The 20622-nt window shown below is 33.6% G+C and overlaps 2 protein-coding genes across 3 annotated transcripts in view; one reads left to right on the top strand and one right to left on the bottom strand.

Annotated features, from left to right (window-relative positions):
- The window catches only part of LOC126818587 (general transcription factor 3C polypeptide 3), a 44060-nt gene extending 29987 nt beyond the window's left edge, over window positions 1–14073 (bottom strand). For both annotated transcript variants that reach the window (XM_050546058.1, XM_050546059.1), the window contains exons 1-19: window positions 13965–14073; window positions 12344–12518; window positions 11839–12021; window positions 11498–11532; window positions 10804–10927; window positions 10056–10132; window positions 9287–9401; window positions 8582–8748; window positions 8070–8157; window positions 6899–6957; window positions 6120–6226; window positions 5578–5665; window positions 4925–5071; window positions 4494–4674; window positions 3617–3778; window positions 2840–2932; window positions 2133–2212; window positions 1484–1588; window positions 566–652 (exon numbers count right to left, since the gene is read on the bottom strand). In XM_050546058.1, coding sequence (XP_050402015.1) covers window positions 566–652; window positions 1484–1588; window positions 2133–2212; window positions 2840–2932; window positions 3617–3778; window positions 4494–4674; window positions 4925–5071; window positions 5578–5665; window positions 6120–6226; window positions 6899–6957; window positions 8070–8157; window positions 8582–8748; window positions 9287–9401; window positions 10056–10132; window positions 10804–10927; window positions 11498–11532; window positions 11839–12021; window positions 12344–12518; window positions 13965–14060 — 2169 coding nt within the window. In that variant the 5' untranslated portion in view covers window positions 14061–14073. The remainder of the gene's footprint in view (window positions 1–565; window positions 653–1483; window positions 1589–2132; window positions 2213–2839; window positions 2933–3616; window positions 3779–4493; window positions 4675–4924; window positions 5072–5577; window positions 5666–6119; window positions 6227–6898; window positions 6958–8069; window positions 8158–8581; window positions 8749–9286; window positions 9402–10055; window positions 10133–10803; window positions 10928–11497; window positions 11533–11838; window positions 12022–12343; window positions 12519–13964) is intronic.
- Window positions 14074–14263: 190 nt separating this feature from the next.
- On the top strand, window positions 14264–20421 carry LOC126818637 (uncharacterized oxidoreductase YjmC). The gene is made up of 10 exons (XM_050546161.2): window positions 14264–14548; window positions 15196–15384; window positions 15526–15587; window positions 16220–16273; window positions 16712–16807; window positions 17141–17276; window positions 17563–17681; window positions 18139–18234; window positions 18790–18900; window positions 19260–20421. Exons 1-10 carry the CDS (start codon window positions 14290–14292, stop codon window positions 19314–19316), a joined length of 1179 nt encoding a protein of 392 aa, XP_050402118.1. The 5' UTR covers window positions 14264–14289; the 3' UTR covers window positions 19317–20421.
- The last annotated feature ends 201 nt before the right edge of the window (window positions 20422–20622 follow it).

Here is a 20622-nt window from a genome sequence, read left to right as displayed (position 1 = left end):
CACTGTTGTGGAAGTGGCTCTAAAGAAATGTATGTATAATATTAACAATAAAATAATAATAATAATGAGTCATTTATTGACAATTAACATTGAATAGTGATAAACAGGTGATAAATATAGTAAACATTCTAACAAGGCATATTATTGTTTACCTAATAACGAGCAATTAATTGACAATTATCATTGAAAAGTGGTAAAAGAGTGATATATAAAAGTATTTATTTCTCATTCTTAAGGACAAATGCTGGACACAGGTGATAAAACGATATACATTCGTACTAAATGTGTGTTTATTCATATATTAATAAACAGCTAAAAATGAGATGAGGTTTTACATCCTACTTTTCTGCTCCAACTCCGCCAATAAAGATGAGTATACAACATACAGTGTACTATGGGTGAAATTTTGCCCAGACAAAGGCGCTACGGCCTAATCTTATAACAAATTCCAACTGTCAAGGGTTCTCGTAAGTCCAAGAAAAAAACTCTTACTCACTGAGCCAGTGCAGCTTCGCTAAAAATCAAAGACATTTAGTAAGAAGATCGAATAGTAATGACAACTTACCTTTAAACATATATCTTTAACAAAACCATAAGCAAACTGTCCATTCTTATTTAAAATACAAGCAATTAGACACATAAACTCTGTTTCCTATATTAAAAAAAAAATTAAGATTCATTAACTCGGTTTCCTATAACAAAAGTAATAATAGACATAGGAATAGAGGAGGGAAGGCAACTCTCTCTTAAAAGTATAACAGTTGCTGGACCAGCCAGTAATTCTGTGTAGCTGCTGAATAAAACTATGTCGAAACATCATGCTTTGAGAATAAAACTAGTGATTGCTCTCCATAACAAGCAGTTGCCATGCAAGATACGCCCACATTTTGCAAGAGGTGGACAGAGAACGAACAAAAAAAAATATGATTTTTTTGTACAATCAGGGGCCATAATCCAGGAAGTTACAGTCCAATATGCGCAAATATCAAAAGGAACAGAGGTCTGTGGATTATAAACATACATTTTAAGTTTCATCAAAATCAGATAAATAGTGTGACCTCTAACAGGTCCACAATCTAAAAACATGATTTTTTGTACAATCAGGGACCATAATCCAGGTCCAATACATGCCAAAATCAATAGGAGCCTGGATCTTTTCAAGATAAACCTATATTTCAAGTTTTGTCAAAATCTGATAAAATTGTGACCTGTAGAGGGTCCACAAATAAATTGTGGACGGCCTGACGGCTAGAGACAATATACTCCACATGAAAATGTGGGCGTATAAAAATATATGTTCTGTTAATCACAGGAACATATTTTGACTTCAGCAATTACTACAAACCTTTATTTTAACAGCGCACATTGAGTTTTGAGTAAAAATGTCGAGATTATTAACTTATGCTGTCAATATTCGTGAAATTAAATTTCATAACAAAATATGAGATCGACTATTAAAATACATTTCGATTCTGTGACTTACCCTGATTTTTTCTTCATCTTTCATAAACTGTGGACAAGTTAATCCTAGAGTTGTTATTTCTAATAATTCTTCTAATCTATTACTTTCTAATAATGCATTACATAGCTAAAAAAAATAAACATAAAGATATTTCAAAACATTATCATTTTCTAAAGCATGGCGTATGATCGTCTTCATTAGCCCAGTCGGAGCAGAACAGTAGGACGTTAAACCCTATTTCAATTCATTTCATTTCTTAGAAACATGTTCTTTATCTGTAGTTAAATGGAAGATAACTTACAATCATAATGTTTTAAATGATATATTAATACTAGAATTAGAGGAGCGGCTCCATTATTTTAAGATAGCTACCTGACATGTTATTAAAAATCTGTGGTCAAGGGGCAGATAACTTTGAATTACAAGGTTTCATGTAACCGATACTGAAATTAGAAAAGCATCTGTCGTCTAAGGGGACATAATCCAGTAAGTTTTATTTGAATAATATCAGAGAGAGAGAGAGAGAAAAAGGGTTTAACATCCACTCGACACAAACTAGGTCATTTCGGGACTAACATATGGTTTAATTTTATTTCAATAATTCGCTTGCGCATAGGGGTCTTTAGCAGTGGGAGGAAACCGGAAAATGATATCAGAATACTTTTATTACCTTAAGATAAATACCCCACATATCATCTGATGTAACTTCTGCTGTTTTGTCAGCTGTATTCTTACTTGATGTACTGTTTACTATAAATATAATATATATCTAGTTTAATATTGTCAACAAATTTAATTTTTACAAATTCCATCTCAAATGAATATGTATTGAAAATGAAAACTAAACTAAATGCACTAAGCTGAGGCAGACAATTTTGCAATTTGAAACAGCAAATGGGTTTAAACAGCATTCAGAGACATCCTGAATCCCCCCAAAATTGAATAGAATGTAACCGGAAAGGGATTTTGTGGGTTTGTAAAGAATTAATATTTAGCTTGTATCATTTCCTAGTTTGTCTAGAAATAGTTTGTATATTAGAAGACAAGGCACTCCAAAATACAGCACTTCTAGAATCACTCCTAACTATAGGAAAGGATATTGTACTACCAGAATCATTCCTAACTATCGGAAAGGATATTGTCCTACCAGAATCACTCCTAGCTATATGAAAGGATGTTGTACTACCAAAATCACTCCTATCTATAAGAAAGGATATTGTACTACCATCCAATCTATTGGAAAGGATATTGTACTACCAGAATCACTCCCATATATAGGAAAGGATATTGTACTAACAGAATCACTCCTATCTAAAGGAAAGGACACTATATTTCTAGAATAAAAAGAATTCTAGAGAAATGGAAGTATATACTTACAGAATGATTCTAGAGATGATTGGCCTTGATGAAAGTTGATATAAGCTCGTAATGCATCTGCTCTGTGTTTATGTGCTCTGTATGAAAACACCACTGAAAGATTGAAGCACACAGTAAACATTTGGCAAGTGTTTTGGATCTTGAGCCTAGTATGGAATATGCTGTTTAACTCCTTGAGTAAAATGGATTTGTTATTGTGTTGTTATTTACATGTATGCAATGCCGGACAATTTGCCAACTCTTCTTTGAATTCAAGGATCTCTCATGTGCATAGAGCATCCAAGCAGTTTATTTTGCACACTTCAAATATCCATATGGCCTGTCAATGATTCATTGGTTTTGATCCCAAAAATGTACATGACAAGGAGTAAGATCACCTGCCTATCTATGTGCTTTTATCAAGGTCATCAAGTTTCTTCTCCAGCTGCAGGTTCCTATGTTAGTCCCAAATCAACCTCATTTGGGTTGAGTGGAGTACAAAAAAAACATTTTGTATCTCTTATGTGCATGATTACAATCGCTTTAATCCCGTGTTCACATTGGCGTGCACCTAAAAGATCTCTTGACAGTTGGAATTTGATATAAGAATAGGCCGTAGTGCCGCTGTCCGGGCAAAATTTCCCTCATAGCACACTGTATAGTGTATGCCCGTCTTCATTAGCCCAATTCGGAGCAGAACAGTAGGACATTAAACCCCATTTCATTTCATTTTATTTAAACCCCATTTACCTTCCTTCTCATACCGTACTATTAATGTGCTACTAAAAAAGAACTTACATTTCATAAATGCTGGACTATAAACTTCTCGGAAATGTTGAAATAGAAGTTTTTTACTACAGATATAAAATTCCTCGAATCTGTTCTGTGAGTAGAGTAAATGAGATTTATGTAGAAGTAAAACTTGATCTTCTTGTGATAATTCTCTTTCTTCTTGTTCTTCTATAAATACAATCATATACAAAATAAAAATAATTATATAAAATATAGAAACAAAAATAATTATATTTCATATCCAAAACAAAAATAATCATGTATTATATACAAACATAGGCTTGACCAGGGTTTTCACTTCAAATGTGCCTGCCGATTCATCTTTAACATAATTTTGCAAGATAAGATATTTTTTTTCAAATAATACAACAATTTTAGCATATTATTAAGTGTTCTTGCAAACAAAAACTAGAAACTTAATTTTATTGTTTCAAATTCTAACTTTTGTCTTCGAAATTCTAATTAAATGGCATGTAGATTTACTATGGTCATGTATGCAAGCTGGGAAACTCTTGCAAAGTGAGCCAACACCCACTGACCAAGCCACAATGGCTCCATGTCTTGACAATCAAGGTAAATGATCAAAATGTAAACATTTATACCAGTTAAACCAAAGGAAATGAAATGAAATGGGGTTTAACATCGTATTTTTCTGCTCCATTCGAGCTAATGAAAACTGGGTATTTCGCCCTGAGAGCAACTCTATCGGTACGTCTAATCTTATTTCGAAATCCAACTGTCAATGGGACTTTGGCTGTTCATCACATCAGAATGACAAGAGGCTGTTTCTTGCCAGCCCCTCAGTCCTGCACCACTGACAAGTGAAAACCACAAAAGGAAATTGTGTGTTAAAGAATAGATATATCATGTAATATGGACTAACCTCTAGATAATATCTGTACAGCTTCTTCATGTTTACCCAATTGTTGTTGTAAAGCTGATAAAGATACACGAGCTCCAAAATGTGCCGGTGCTAATTCTACTACTTTAGTATACGCCTCTACGGCTGCCTGTAAATCTCCTATAGAATTTAAACATTCGGCATACCTCAAAAATACAGCTGCCTAAAAAAAGATAAACTTAGCGTTAAAACTATTTTGAGATAGTTTTAAAAGCAAAACTGTGCTAATGGTCGAATCAAAAGTTGATCTTACAATTCAAATATTCTAAATCATTATTTAAATACTCGTTTCAACAAAAATCCTCAAATAGTTTTCCATTTCTAGTAACTGTAATTCTTGTTCAAATATTTTTCTTTTATCTGTTTTTTGGGGTTTTTTTTTTTTTAAATGTTAGACGACTCCACTGAATTACCTTGTTAAAATTAACTGACTTGACTAAATCTTGCAGTATTGGTATAGCATCTTGATGTGAACTAACTTCCATATAGGCTTCTGCTACATCTAAAAATAGATCTCCAACTTCTTCAACAGTTTCTTCAAACAAGGAACATTTTATTGACTGTAAAATAACACAACACAATAGCCATAGCTTTAATAAAGACCACTACATGTGGAGACAGCGATTGTCCTGATTAACTCAGGTTTTCACTCAATTCTATAACTCTATATTTTAAAGGGGCATTATGGAAGATTAGATAAAGAGCTGGCAAATCTCACTATAACAGTTAAAAATTAGATAATGTAAAGGGGATGTGCTGAAAGTTTTAGTCAAATTGCTCCACTCTGAACCGAGATACTAGAACCTCAATCATCATTACTAAAGTCGGTATGATAAAAAAAAACATAGTCTTGATTATCCATATTTGCATTTAATCATCAATGAGTGTCGCGCAGCAGATTGGATTCAAATCCAGTGAAAATCGAACACATAAGATGGCATCAAGAGTTGATTATGGTCTTTTTATGTTAATAAATGTCTAATTAATAGTATAAAATTTCAGGGCTAAAGAAAGACCTGCAATAGGCAGATTTAGCTCTTGCTAATATAATATGTTTATAATTTACCTTGACTACATCGAGACACTTCAACCTGATTAATGAAACAATCAACTTAGCTTGTAGATCTACTGCTAATAGATCAGGTATCATACAACTGGAATATAGAGGGGAAAAATTATAGTTACACAAGAAATTAATAACAAAACTTAAAGGCAATAATGTTATTAGAAATAATAATCATTTTATAAACATGCAGAACATTTAGAAATTCTGACTGCTCTGTGGCACTTTACAAAAACAATTACATTACAATTAAATAAACAAGTGTGATGAAGTACTTAACAACTCGGAACATAGTCTACTAGTCTACATTTGACATACCGTAAATAATGAAATTACATAATTAAGCAAAAAATAGTACAAATGCTTTGTTTTAGAACTAAAATCTTAACTATGGTAACTTGTTTATGAACATTTAGTATGCATTCCACTCAATTTCAGATCTTTTTCTTATAGAAAATTTCAAATCTACATTTATAATAATTCCATATCTCTTTAAATGACATGATAAAACTATTCAGAGATTTAGAGAGAAAAACATAAGCTACCTTGTAGGTGGATTTTCTTCAAGTTTTTCTTTTTCAATATCGTTATCTTTATTCCAACAAGTTTGGTCAGACAGAGTTATCTCCACATCACAATGACGAACCATCAACTAAAATAAAAAGAAAAACAACTCTGCAAATTAACAAATACTAAATTTATTGTCATAATTGCCACTCCCAAAATTTTGTTGCTTGTATTTCAGTCTCCTGTTTCTAGCAAGCAAACTAACATCTGAAATTCAAAATATTTCATTTCCAGTCTCTATTTTCATGGAACCGCCACAATTGCTTGAAACAATGTATCTAATTACACACTGTTCAACCTTATTAAATATTTTATTTACAGGAATCCAGGAAACAAATGAAATGAAATGGGGTTTAACATCCCTTTGTTCTGATCCGACTGGGCTAATGAAGACAGGCTTACGCCATACAGTGTGCTATGAGGAAAATTTTGCCCAGACAGCAGTGCTACAGCCTATTCTTATATCGAATTCCAACTGCCATGGGATCTTTTACGTGCACTGTGCTGTGTAAACAGGACCCCAGTTTTTTCACCCCATTATAACGATTAGACAGCTGTCCTTGTCAGGCCATCCGTCCTGCACCACTGATGAGGGGAAACCACACCAGAAAATCCGGATGAACTTTCTCGACCAACATCCAAAAAACAAACTTTTGGGTATTTATGTAGGTCTAGTTTAGGTCTTCGGCGTCTTTTATTAATCGATGAATGAAAGTTCAAATGGGTGTGGCCTTTATGTATGGTGCAACCATCTTACCTGAACAGATTCAAAGAATTGTTGATGAGTGATGAGCAGTTCTAACAGTAGATTAGTGTCTGTAAATATAAATAAGATTTATCAATTTACATGATGACTAACAATATGTTTGTTGTGGTCTACCTTCACATACTATTACAACCAATTTTATAGACAGAGCTATAGAGAAAAATGAGATATAACATATAACATTAAATTATAACACATACTTATGGAAGAACAATTACTGATTTATTTAGGCGATGTTTCGAAGAGTATTCTCTCAACGTTGTCAACTAACTACAGTAACAAATGTAAAGGGCAATTATTGCTGTGTTGAGTGTTTATCCTAGGATTATCCTGGATTGGTTTTATTTATAACCGTCCATCTAAACAAACATCCATCTTAAAGTTCACCCAATCCCAGAATGCTCTAGGCACTAAGGTCTTTTATTAACAAGGGAAACAACTCTATATACCATAATGGTTTTAAGAAGGCTTCATACCACATTTAACTAATTAGTATTGTTAAAGTAAAATAGTGAGCAAGTAATAGGGGCCGTATATCAAATTATATATATATATTAAAAAAAAAAACCAAAAAAAAAAAAAAACCCCAGTTTATATGGAAATACAATCACTGGTTTATAAGTATAGCACGACGTTTCGACAAGTATTCTCTTATCGTTATCAAGCACAAATGATCTCAATCGCTAAATGCCACTCAAGGATTAAATTATATATAGACAAGCAATAACAACAAATCAGAAACCATGCACGACAACAAGATCAAAAGAGTATGTGTTATAGTTTATTGCTCTATCCAGGTACTAAATGCCTCCAAAAGATTAATATAACATATTGAGACTAACATATGGCAATATCCATACAATTAAGCAGGTGACACACTGTTTGTCAAAGGATTGAGCTCATGACTAAGATACAAACACCATCAAAATCTATGTTTTGATCATATGTTGGCCCCAATATCAAAATGGGTAAGTGTTATTCATATTAACCCTTTGAACAATTAGTTCTTGATGTCACACAGTCAATGGAGCAAAGCTAAAGCAAAAATATAACAGTACTGTTTAATTATTGCTTTTGCAATGGTTCAACACAGGACATAACATTTAAATCCAAACATATCTGTATACATGTGTGCAAAGGGTTAAACTATATTATTACTCACCCTCTGCAGTAAGAAGTGATGGATGATTTTCAAAAGCTTTTGTCATGATATCAATTGCTATCTTTTCTTCTCCCATTTCATGGTAGGTCTTGAAAACAATTGGATAGAATTAAATCTTACAAAATTTATTTTAAATTGGTGGATACTTTGGACCACAAAACTGTCAAAGTTTCAAAAAGTTCTATGGAGATTTATTAAATCAAAAATCTTCATTTATCCTTACATTTCAAGTGTTACTTCCTCCCAAAACACACAAGTTTTAACTTTTTTTTACATCATTCATGTAATGGCATACACTTTGAACCTTTTTTTTTATTACAGATCTAGCAAGTAAACAGATGTGTTGTTTCCCTCCCCCTTACCTGTCATGATAAAAATTTTCTTTTATAACTACTAAATTGTTGATCTTATTCCAGTTTCTCTTGATGTAAAAATAGAGCTGTACAAATTGTATTAACGTCTCATTTACAATAAATCATTGCATATATACAAATTAACCAATGTAGGCCTACCTTTGTCATATCTCTGGCTAAATGTAGATATTTTTCCCCTTCTGTTTTAGGTAAAAGTCTCAATATATGTTGATAACCTTCTAAAACTTTCTTAGTTTCTCCTAGTTGTTCATGTAAACTACACTTCTGCCAAACATATTCCATATTACCAGGTGCAAATCTGATAGCTGCAAGAATAAAGAATTATCAATTTTCTTACCTTAGATTTCTACCTCAGTTTTCACCTGACCAACATAGATATTAAAGCCTCTGATCATCATTAGAGAGATTTATGAACCCTTGCAAACTACAAATTGAATCTCCAAAACGAATATCGGTCCAAATATTGTTCAGTACCTCTGTTAATGTTATTGAGTGACATTATTTGAGAGATTTTGAATCCCTTGCCAACTACAATATTGTAAAAGTTGAATCTTTAAAATTAATATCAGTCCAATATGGCCCAATTCCATTCAGTATCAATATAAGGATGTTATGAATTGAAAATAGTTCAACATTTGGCATCATCTGCAGTTGATATAAACAAGCAAGTGCCACCTTAAAGTGTAAAATCTGTATATCGCTAGAAAGGAACTGTGTATCACCAGTGAGGAATTGCGCATACAGTAAACACAATGAATGGCAATTCTTTTCTTGTGACGATAATCAGAACTTCTGAAGACCACAAGGGTATTGCCTGTCCATCTTATATATGCATTAACTTACCTTTAGCATAGCATGCAATAGCTTGTTTGATGTCATTTTGCTCTAAAGACATTTCAGCTAGTCTAACCCATTCTTCAGAATCATCTGGACACAGATGTGCAGCAATCAAATAAAACTAAAATAAACAAAAGTAATACAGGACCATCATTGTCCCCAGTCTTGTTGGGTTTTTTTGCACAAGGAGTAGCTAATATCATGTCAATGGATTATGTACCCAGACTTAGTTGCATCAGGTAAATTATCTGAAAGCAGTTTATTTATAAGATATGGAACTTACACATAATGCATCAAACCAACTTTTTTTGATCAGGTTTTTATAATTGTGATTGATCTTAAATCATCCCAAATAGTTTATACCTTAGCTTGTGTATGCTGTAATGCTCACAAAACAGAAATAAAAGAAAAGTCTCAAATAATTTGTTAATATATTTAAAACAATTTCCTGTAAGGCTTTAGGGGGGTTGGATGGCTGAATGGTTAGCGTGCGCGCGCTGTATCATAAAGTCTGTCATTGAGTCGACTGGCGTGGTTTCGAATCCCCAGTTGTACGTGACAAGGAGTAGGGTCGCCTGTCCAACCTTGTGGGTTTTCTCTGGGTACTCCGGTTTCCACCCACTGCTAAAGACCCCTATGCGCAAGCGAATTATTGAAATAAAATTAAACCATATGTTAGTCCCGAAATGACCTAGTTGTGTCGAGTGGACGTTAAACTCCATTTCTCTCTCTCTCTCTGTAAGGCTGTAGCTGAATATATATTTAAAACAATTACCTGTAAGGCTTTAGCTGAATTACCTAATTCTTCATATAACATACCTAATGTCTGGAATGGTAGGTAAGCATTTGGAGCTGTAACAAAGATCATATAATACAACATTATTTTAATAAAAATTTGAATTATTCTACAGTACAAAAGTACAAACTAAAACCTGTTCCAGTATCATGTAGTTTACGATGAATGTAAGTACTGAGAAAGAGAGAGAAATGGGGTTCAACATTCACTCAACACAAACTAGGCTATTTCGGAACTAACACATTACGGTACAATTGTACTTCAATAATTTGATGCATGTTAGGGTCTTTAGCAGTGAGAGGAAACTAGAGGAGCCAGAGAAGACCCAGAAAGCAGGCCACCCTACTCCTTGTCACGTAGAAGTGTGGGATGGAAACTATGTTACTTGACTCGATGACAGACCTTGTGATCTAAAGTGCTGATGTACTGACAAATCTACTGCAGCAAAAGAGACCCACAACAAATACATAACAGATGAACCACCAATTGTATCACCTCCATACACATTTTAATAACAATTAAACCACCTATACAATCGTAGTACCACCATACACATTTTGATAACAGTTAAACCACCTACACAATCGTAGTACCACCATACACATTTTGATAACAGTTAAACCACCTACACACTAGTATTACCACCATACACATTTTAATAACAGATAAACCACCTACAAACTAGTATTATCACCATACACATTTTAATAAAAGTTAAAACACTTACCCAATCGTATGACCTCCATACACATTTTAATAGCTTCATCATGTTCCCCTCTAGCAAACTGTAAGTTAGCTTCACCCATTAATCCATGCAAGCTCTTAGGTATGTCTGTTTTCTTCCTACGTGGCTGTTCATAAATAAAGACATTTCTTTGAGCTATAGAAAGGCAATTGTCTCGGGACAGAGGGGTGACATTTTTTTTCAGAGCAGCATTTCTGCTTAGTGTCTTTAAAATTCCAACTACCAAGGCATTATTTACATGCCCTACATGATTCAACACACTTTGCCAATGTTACTGTTGACAAATGGAAATTAGGAATGAAATGGAGCAGATTGGGGTTCAAACAATACTTTGCTTATTTTAAAACTAACATGTAATTTTCATTTTGATGGTTTATGTGTGCAATGCGAGGGGAAAAGTTTTGGAAAAGACTTCTTCAATTTTTAATTGTCATGTATTCTTTTACATGCCTGCTGATATGTACACAGGTGGATCCATGTTTTTCGTCGCATCAGAATGATGTCAAACCCATGACATTCTACCACCCTACCACTCAGCTACTGTGTCCCCAAATGGGAGTAAAGACTTTTGTACTTGGAAAAATCCCATAGGTTCTTCTCAGCTCCAAGTAAGGGTTTGAACCAGAGACACTCTGTCAGCGATTCCAGTATCCTTGAGATAAATATGTTGATTTACCTTCTTAAATTTTACTGGAGATTTTTTGGCTTGAACTGAAAAACAGGGAACAGAGAACGTATCAATCTATTTATTTCCTATATACTAGTGGAGTCTATAAACACAAAATTAAGCTTCTCACTTTTAAAAACCATTCTGATGATCCATACTTAGAACCATAAATAAATATACCTCAACATATCATATTGGTAAATTTACTGCAAAATATACCTGTCTCATATTTTTAAATGCAAGTACTTAATGAGAAAATTCAATTCCACAACATTCAATGCAATATCCCCATAGGAACTTGAAAACATAAAAGAGCATTCATCATTTTGTGGGTCCACTTTGAAATATACCTTTAGAAACATTTGGTGGTATGAAGGCATTCTCCTGATTTTCCTTTTGTTGTGTTTTCTTTAAATCTTCACTTGATACTTCTTCTTCAGCACCAACTTCTGTTGAATCGAACGCTACCGAATCCTGTTTCTCTTGTTGTTTCATTTCCATCTGAGCACTAAATTCTTCAAACGTAATTTGACCTGCGAAAAAAAAAAAACTGTTTTAATAATATTTGCAAATTTATTTGTTATTTATTTCTTGCATTGTCTGTGTGTCCACAGGTTTGTCTTATCGGTATTGTTTGGCTTGTGGTGCGGTCCTATAATTAATGAATGGTTGACTGATATACACATTTACTCAAATAGTAAAACATGACCAAAATTTGGGGTCCATTGTACTCAACAATTGACAACAATATGCCTGTATTTTTGGTTAAAAACAGGAGACATGTGGATTTAGAGGGGGGGGGGGGTGAAATAAGTAGATCTTGCATATATCAGGAGCTATCACCGATCAGATTACCTGTAAGATATTGAAGTGTAATATCTGATCCAACTGCTGATAAATCATGACTTGATCCTGGTGTATCTGATGACACAACACTTGAACTAGGCACATTTAAACTTTCTAAACACATCTCTACCATACTTTCTTCTTCATCTTCCTCCTCGTCCGAATTTACAATCAGGTTTCCACACTGAAATAAATATATAATAAATAATAAATATGAATCATATTGGAACAAATAATTAATGTTGTCCTGAGTTTATTGATTGCAATTATAAGACATAACTGTTTGAAGCACATTTGTCAGTATGGGGTGACATTTTCCAGTTTGTTAGATTACCATTTCTGATTGTATTTTTTTAAAATAATGAATATTCGATAGATACTGTATGTGACAATGTATATTAAAACCCTGTATTCCTGCTTCAATTAATATCAATTCGTACAGAAGTTGTTTCTGTCGGTGATATACCTTCTATATATTATGATATAATAGTAAGCAATTTCAATTTCAGATGCAAAGTGGAAACTTTGGGTATGATGGTGTAAAGACTGATTGGATCTTAATTTAATCACAAATTCAATGTATTAGTGAGTTAGGACAGTCTTCATTTTAAAAGCCTGTCAAACATGACATAAAACTTGAAATTCATTCAACCATTGGCAGGACAAATCATTATACCTTCTTGTAGATACAAGAATGGTTGTAAATTCTGATTTGTATGTTTTAGCTACAATTGGCCTCTAAACGTTTTACCACGCTATATTATTACAAATGCAATGAAATCAGTTTTATAACGTCCTAAATTTCTGCACAGAGTGGGATAATGAAGACGGGTTTACGCCATGTAGTGTGCTATGATGGAAATTTTGATGGGACATCAGTGCTATGGTCCATTTTTATTTCTAATTCCAACCGCTGATTTTTCTTTCATGTACCAGTACATACGTCAATGTGTACACGGGACCTCGGTTTGGGTCCCATCCAAATGACTAGACTCTGTTGAACTGTTATCTGCCCGCTCCTCTGTCCTGTAGGCTACCACTAACAATAAGTGGAAACCATGCAGGAAAATGGTCCGGAGGAACTTGACTAATTTTGTCAGAATCAACACTTCAACTTCAGATTTTTCAGGTGAGGCTGAAACTTGATTTAATTCCAATTACATAACCATATGCTATGTGGTCATTATGTGTGTGTGTGTGTGAAATAGCTTTATTTAACACCCGCTTCCACCGAGGTGATATCGCAGACAAATAGCCTACATGTTCTATGATGGTTGACTTGACTCCCTTTTATTAATAGGGCTAGTTTAGGGTTAGGATCTTGAGATATTGGGTTAGTTTAGGTTAGGATCTTGAGTTTTTTTTGGTTAAATTACCACTGGAACGGAAGGAAGTGGGCGCAGTACGTTGATCCGGCTACTTAGGGTTAGGGTTAGTAGTTGAAGTCAAAAGTAGTCGGGTCAACGTACTAGGGCGAGAAGTGATAGGATTGTTTCTACATTCTATGTGAAACTAAACTGGTGCGTGATAACAATTTCGCTCGATCTGTTTTCTGTCTGCGTAAATTTCTTTGGCATTTTGCAATTCGTGTGAAATGATTATGCATGTAACAGCGGATAAACTTAGGTACCGATTTTTGCATTTTCTTCCATTCTTTCAGTTGTTGGTGAGAAATAGCACCTTCCAGATTTCGAAATAAATTTTCGGAGTCTTCGCTTCCCGCCATGTTTGTTGACCAAGGCTACCGTCCACGGGAAGATAACTCGCAATGATATGCGATTTTAAAATAATTAATCTTACAATGCCACTCCATCTAATGTATCTCGTGTATATTGTGATGTTTGAAAAAAGAAAATCTAACTGAAATCGAAAGAACAAGTACATAATAGGACTGGGAGGACAACAAAATCTTAGATTAAAAAGTCTAGTTTTGAGAGTTATCCCCCTTGAACAAAATGTCGACCTTTTGTTATTCTCGAAATGTCAAAATAATATTACGGAAAATTAATGATAATGTCTTACTAAAGGGTTGTCACCGTAATATTGCTGAAGTATCCAACTCATGGGACAGAGTGCCTTTGAAGGATGTCCAGAGATTTATCGAAGAATGCATGGTTAAAGTGGGAACGAGCTCTAAACATGCTAAATATTTGGCTACAAATTTGGTTGCAGCTGACTACAGGGGTCATTATAGCCATGGATTGAATAGGCTAGGTCCATACCATTAAATATTTTGTAGCTATCTTCTAGATGCATGTAAATAAAAGAGTAACATAAAAGCATGCACGCACGTTTAACTTTAGACTGAGTGGGTGAGACGCTGGCTTGCTAGCCTGGAGGTCCGGTGTTCGATTGCATTGGCCGAGAAAATTCCTCCAGATTTTCTGGCGTGGTTCCTCCTTGTCAGTGAAGCAGGACGGAGGGCCTGACAAGGACAGCTGTCTAGTCATTTAAATTGGATGGGACGAAAAACCGAGGTCCCATGTACACATTGGCCTGCACGTAAAAGATCCCTTGACAGTTGGAATTCGATATAAGAGCTAGTAGGCCGTAGTGCCGCTGTCCAGGTTAAATTTCCCCTATAGCACACTGTATGGCGTTTGTCCGTCTCTAAGTCCATGTTCGGAGCAGAAAAGTAGGACGTTAAACCCCATTTCATTTCATTTCATTTTGATATAAATGAAGCGCTACCAGTAGGCCTATTGTGATTGTCATCTTATCTGACTTTTATATGGTCATTAGAATGTCCTGGACGAGAAACATGTTTAATGTCTTTCCAAAATTTAATCCATAACTTGTTTTGATGGTTCTTTTGTCACTTTTTGGAATCTTTGAAGGTTAATATTGGTTTTTATTTGTAGATATGTATGTAAAAGATATAGAAACTGGTACAACATGTAATGATAAGGAGCCAAGTATTGTTAAGGAAACCGTTGCCACAGCATTAGTCGATGGTAATAATACACTTGGACCTGTCACTGGTAATTTCTCAATGAACGTTGCCATTGAAAAAGCAAATAATGTTGGAATTGGTTGGGTTGTTGCTAAAGGTATTGTTGTCACAGATTTATTTAAAGCCTGCTTTTTAAATGTACTTCTTCTGGCAATTCTGAAAATGAATATATCAAGATATTGTTAAAACACTTTTCTTTCCAGTTCATCTCTCATATTTAATATTAATATCATTTCAGGTTCCAATCATTATGGTATAGCAGGATTTTATGCAATGGAAGCTTCTAAACAAGGTTTATTGGTTAGTTGATACATATTGGGTTAAATTCTGCACAATCAAGGCATAGACTTTATAGTTGAAGACATATACATACATTATGCAAGAACTAAATCTGCCTATTGCAGGTCTTTCTTTAGGCCTGAAATGTTAACTAAATCATTAATCAGACATTAATTAACTTATCCAGACCATAATCAACTCTCAATGCCATCGATAGCTTGCGATATTTAGTGGATTTGAATACATTTTGTGATGGATAATTTAACATAAAGATGGATAATTAACTTTGGTAATGACGATCGAAACTAGCCTAATTAAATTCAGTCGCTAATATCTTGGTTCAGAGTTAAGCAATTTGTTAAGCATATTCTATTTTCATTATCTATTTTTTAACTATTATAGCAAGAACTGTCAACTCTTTATCTAATCTTGCCTATTTCCCCTTTAATAAGATGCTATTTTTCCTTTGAAACATAAAGACAAAGCCATTGTGCATCTAAGCCACATATAAATCTGTCAAGAGTCCAGGACTTTGTTGACCTATTTATGTAAAGTTATAATAATTCTTATTTGATTTGTTTTATAGAAATTAGTGATGATTATGGTTTTAATGCCTACCATATGTTATTGATATTAAATGTTTGAAATTTTAGGGGATGTCTTTTACCAATACGTCCCCACTATCTGTGCCAACAAGAGCAGTAAAGGTAAAGTCAGTTTGCTTATTCGTCTATATCATTTATATTGTAATTTATTTTTTCGTTATCAGATATAATTGCAATTTATGAATTTATTACATCTCCAAGGTTCTATCGCCCAAGGCTTATGCAGACATAAATCGCAAATTTTACTATGCTTTTCTATTCAGGGGCATCATAAGCACAGGGGCAGCAGTGTGCACTCACCAGACCACTAACTGGTTTGCTCGCAAACAAACTTTGTCATTTGATTGTCACTACCTCTGTTCAAGAAAAGTCCTTTTTGAAATGAAAAGCTGCCCCCCACTCCTGCCCCAAGTTGTTACCACCACCCTTGACTCTATTTGACAGAACTATACATTTCTCTGTCTTTTATCAGGTAAATAATTGCTGGAGTTATATAATTACGAAAATGTAAAATTTAATACTGCATATTTTATCGATTAGCCTACTCTAGGAACCAATCCAATATCATTAGCAGCTCCAGCAGGGAAAGATAGTTTTGTGTTAGATATGGCAACTACCACAGCAGCTTTAGGGAAGGTAAAATTTTATAAAATGTTTAAATTCAACCCTTTGATTATAATTAATTTGCTAAATTCTCTTTTCCTCCTGAATATACAGTTTATTATTAAGAATAATAGTTTCATTATATCTGATTAGCTTTCAAGGGAATATAAACTACTGAAAGTTTGTAATGACCTTGGGTGACCCAAGTGTGGTTGGTTTATTTAAAAATGGAGTAATAGCCCTGTTTGCCGGTAGCACCAGCTTTTGGAATCATTACAGCAGAGAGCTGGCTGATCAAGTCTTCCCAAGTGTTTGGTGTTGTTGATAAACTGTCTGTTACCAACTCGCTCTCTTTTTTTTCCACAGATTGAGCTTCATGATAGAAAGGGAATCAATATTCCTAATAGCTGGGGTGTAGACTCTCGTGGCAAAGAATGCAACGACCCTAAACCAGTCTTAGAAAGTGGTGGTCTGATGCCATTAGGAGGTTCAGAATTAACAGGTTAGGTGATTAGGTTATTTTGAAATAAAATAATATCATTGTTTTATTATTTTAGTTCCTAGAATGATTAAAGTATTTATAGGGTAGTTATTTCCAATAAAAGTATGGCAATTTTGGTATATATGGAAAGAAATCTTATCAGGAAAAAACTGGATTCCCTGAAAAACACCCATGGGGTGCAAATGTACGCGGGAAAGGCACCTTTTAGAAAAGTCATTTAGTAAATTATAGGCATTTGATCATAACATCTAATATATTGTTTCTACTATAATTATTCTACTTGTAGGGGGGTATAAAGGTTATGGACTAGCAATGTTGGTAGAAATATTCTGTGGTATATTATCTGGTTCTACTTATGGTCCAAATATAAGAAAATGGAGAAACACAACCACAGTGGCTAATCTAGTAAGACCAGCAAGAAATTCTACTTACATTTAATAATGCCATAACTGCTCCAAATGGGTCATGCAGTGACTCTTACTCTTTAGTTATGGTCATAGGAAGGTGTGACAATAGGGACACAGCTGTATTTAGGGAGGAGGTATGACCCTGTTTTTGACGATAGATTGTCTATATGACTACACGCTCATACAAGTTGTGACTGCCTGCTCATGTGTCATGTCATTGAGACATGGTGTATTAACAGCACAAATTCTTATGGGTATCAGTATCAGTTTTTCTTTTAAAAATACTCTAGTCAGCCACCATACTAACTGCCTCAGCCTTGCAGAATCCAAACATTATTTTAATGAGCAATTTAATCACTGAATTGTCCTAATCAGGGTTCAGGATTTTATCAAACAAAGATATGAACAGATTTATTATTCAGTGTTTGTCTAAGTTTTGTTTAATTTTGTTTCAGGGTCAGTGTTTTGTTGCCATTGATCCCAATGCTTTTGCTCCAGGTTTTGAAGATAGAATGTCAGATTTAATAAACACATGTAGATCATTACAACCAGTAAGTTGACCTTAATTTAACTCTGGTCCTACCACCACATTATGGATCGAAATAAACACTGCTGAATTAGTATTTTGACCCATAATACTCACTGCGCAATTTTCTCAATTGTCATAGATAACAGTCCTTATGAGTGCATGCATTAGATCACTTACTAATCAGTGACAATGAAATGGGGTTCAGTGTCCTAATTTTCTACTCCGACTGAGCTAATGATAATGGGATTAAGTCATACAGTGTGCTATAAGGGAAATTTTGCCCGTGCAGCAGCACTACAGCCTACTTTTATATTTAATTCCAACTGTCAAGAGATCTTTTCTGTGCATTCGAATGTGTATGCATGACCTCCGTTTTTCGTCTCATTTAAACAACTATATAATGTCCCTTGATGAACTTACTCAGCCAGCACCAGGATACAACACAGGACCTTCAGGTTAGCAAGCCAAAGTTTTACTCACTGAGACACCGCGGTTCCGAATCAATTACAAGTGGCCAGTTCTTTAATAAAAACTGTAAGTTAACATGGAATTATTTTATGACTATTATACTATATAGGCAGAAGGTGAAGATAAGGTCCTAGTAGCAGGTGATCCTGAAACACAACATATGTCTAACTGTGATAAAATAGGGGGAATACCCTATCATCCAAACCAAATACAATTTGGTGTAAGTATTACTTCAATGTTTCAATATTTAAAAGGTGTGATACTTAAAACATTAATAATAGTATATGTAAAATAATCATAGAAAATTCAAACACTGACCCGCTGACAAGAACAGAACGGTCAGTTCCAGATTTGACAGTACACCCAAAGTAAAAGTGGGTTTATAATGCAAATTAAATGCCAAAATGTCAAGAAATAGCATATTTACCTTGTCCGAAAGTTTCAAATAGAATTTACAAAGTATGCAGTGGTTTCATCGTGCAAGAAAAATCTGAATTTGCAATTTAGAATATCTATTTAAAAAGAAAGATGTTCCTCCATGGACAGAAATGATATTAATGATTTCTTTTTGTATTTCAGATTGATTTGGCCAAGAAATTAGGAGTAATGGAAATGAATGTAATTAAGAATAGTTAGATTTAGATTGATAGTCATTTTGATATAATAAATAATTATAAATCAATTTGTGGAAAGGGTTTCAAACAAATTTATTGCTATACAAAAAATAAACAATTTATATTAAAAAATATGTATATGACAAAAGTGTCCCAATATTTATCACAGATAATTGAACTGTATGAGAAAGATTTACAATTAATATATTAAAGTAAAGTAAAATAATTGATGATTGAATGTACATGTATGTATATACTTGAACAGTATTTCTATTTTTTGGTCTTTTCAAGATGTAAATTGCATAAACATATACAGGGGCATGTCAGGCCCTATGTACAGCCCCCCGCAGGAAAATCATCCATGCTCAATATAATCACTATTAGAAAATCCATATGAACTTATCTGTACTAGGTTTTAAAACTAAAAATGTGAACAGAAAAAAAAACTTTGCAAAACTTGTTCGAAATTTACAATCCTAAACTCTGACCAGAAAGATATAAAGAAAAAAAATTAAATGTATTTGAAATTTATAATCCAAAATTCTGCTGTGTACTCTAATCAACAATCCCACTGTGCTTTAACAAAATTCTATGAAGATTTCATAAGTCCAAAGATATCTCTGAAATTTGTGACCAGGTTCTTCTTACAAAAACGGCAGGTGTGAAAAAAATGCAACAAGAGCTGTATTCATAAGGAAAGTTCGATGAATACAGGTGACAACAATATACATCGAAATTAAATATATTTTCTTCAGAATGTTATTTTAATTTGTAGTGTATATTTAAATGTTCAGATTTACATGCTGAAATAATTAATAAAATAATTACAAACACAGAAACTAACAATAGTAATGCTCCTTCATATAAAACTTTAGGTGAGAAAACGGTCCACACAAATAAATGATACCTCTCAATAGTGACTAATATTATATACACAGCTATTGGTAAACATTTTATTAATAATAGAGTATGAGCTGCTGTTAATATATCTCTCTTATTCCTGAAAAGTAGAAATACAGATGCTTTTATATATTATGTATTTTCATGAATGGAAGATTTATAATTCAAATGATTGTTCAAAATAATATTTATGATAATATAATAAGATTTATAATTCAAGTGATTGTTCAAAATAATATTTTACAATTGTTAAATTTTTTATTGTATATGTATGTTTTAATAATATAAAATTTGATTACAATGTGTTTTTTTCTATAAATAATTTGATATAAAAAAATATATGTCAGGGGTAATGCCGGTATTGTCTAGTTGTTTGGATTGAAAAACCTAGGTCCATCCTAAATGTGCATAGCCAGAAACATCGCTGT

This window comes from Patella vulgata, chromosome 4 (assembly GCF_932274485.2).
Source record: "Patella vulgata chromosome 4, xgPatVulg1.2, whole genome shotgun sequence".
Lineage (NCBI taxonomy): Eukaryota > Metazoa > Mollusca > Gastropoda > Patellidae > Patella > Patella vulgata.
This window is presented reverse-complemented; position numbering and strand designations above follow the sequence as displayed.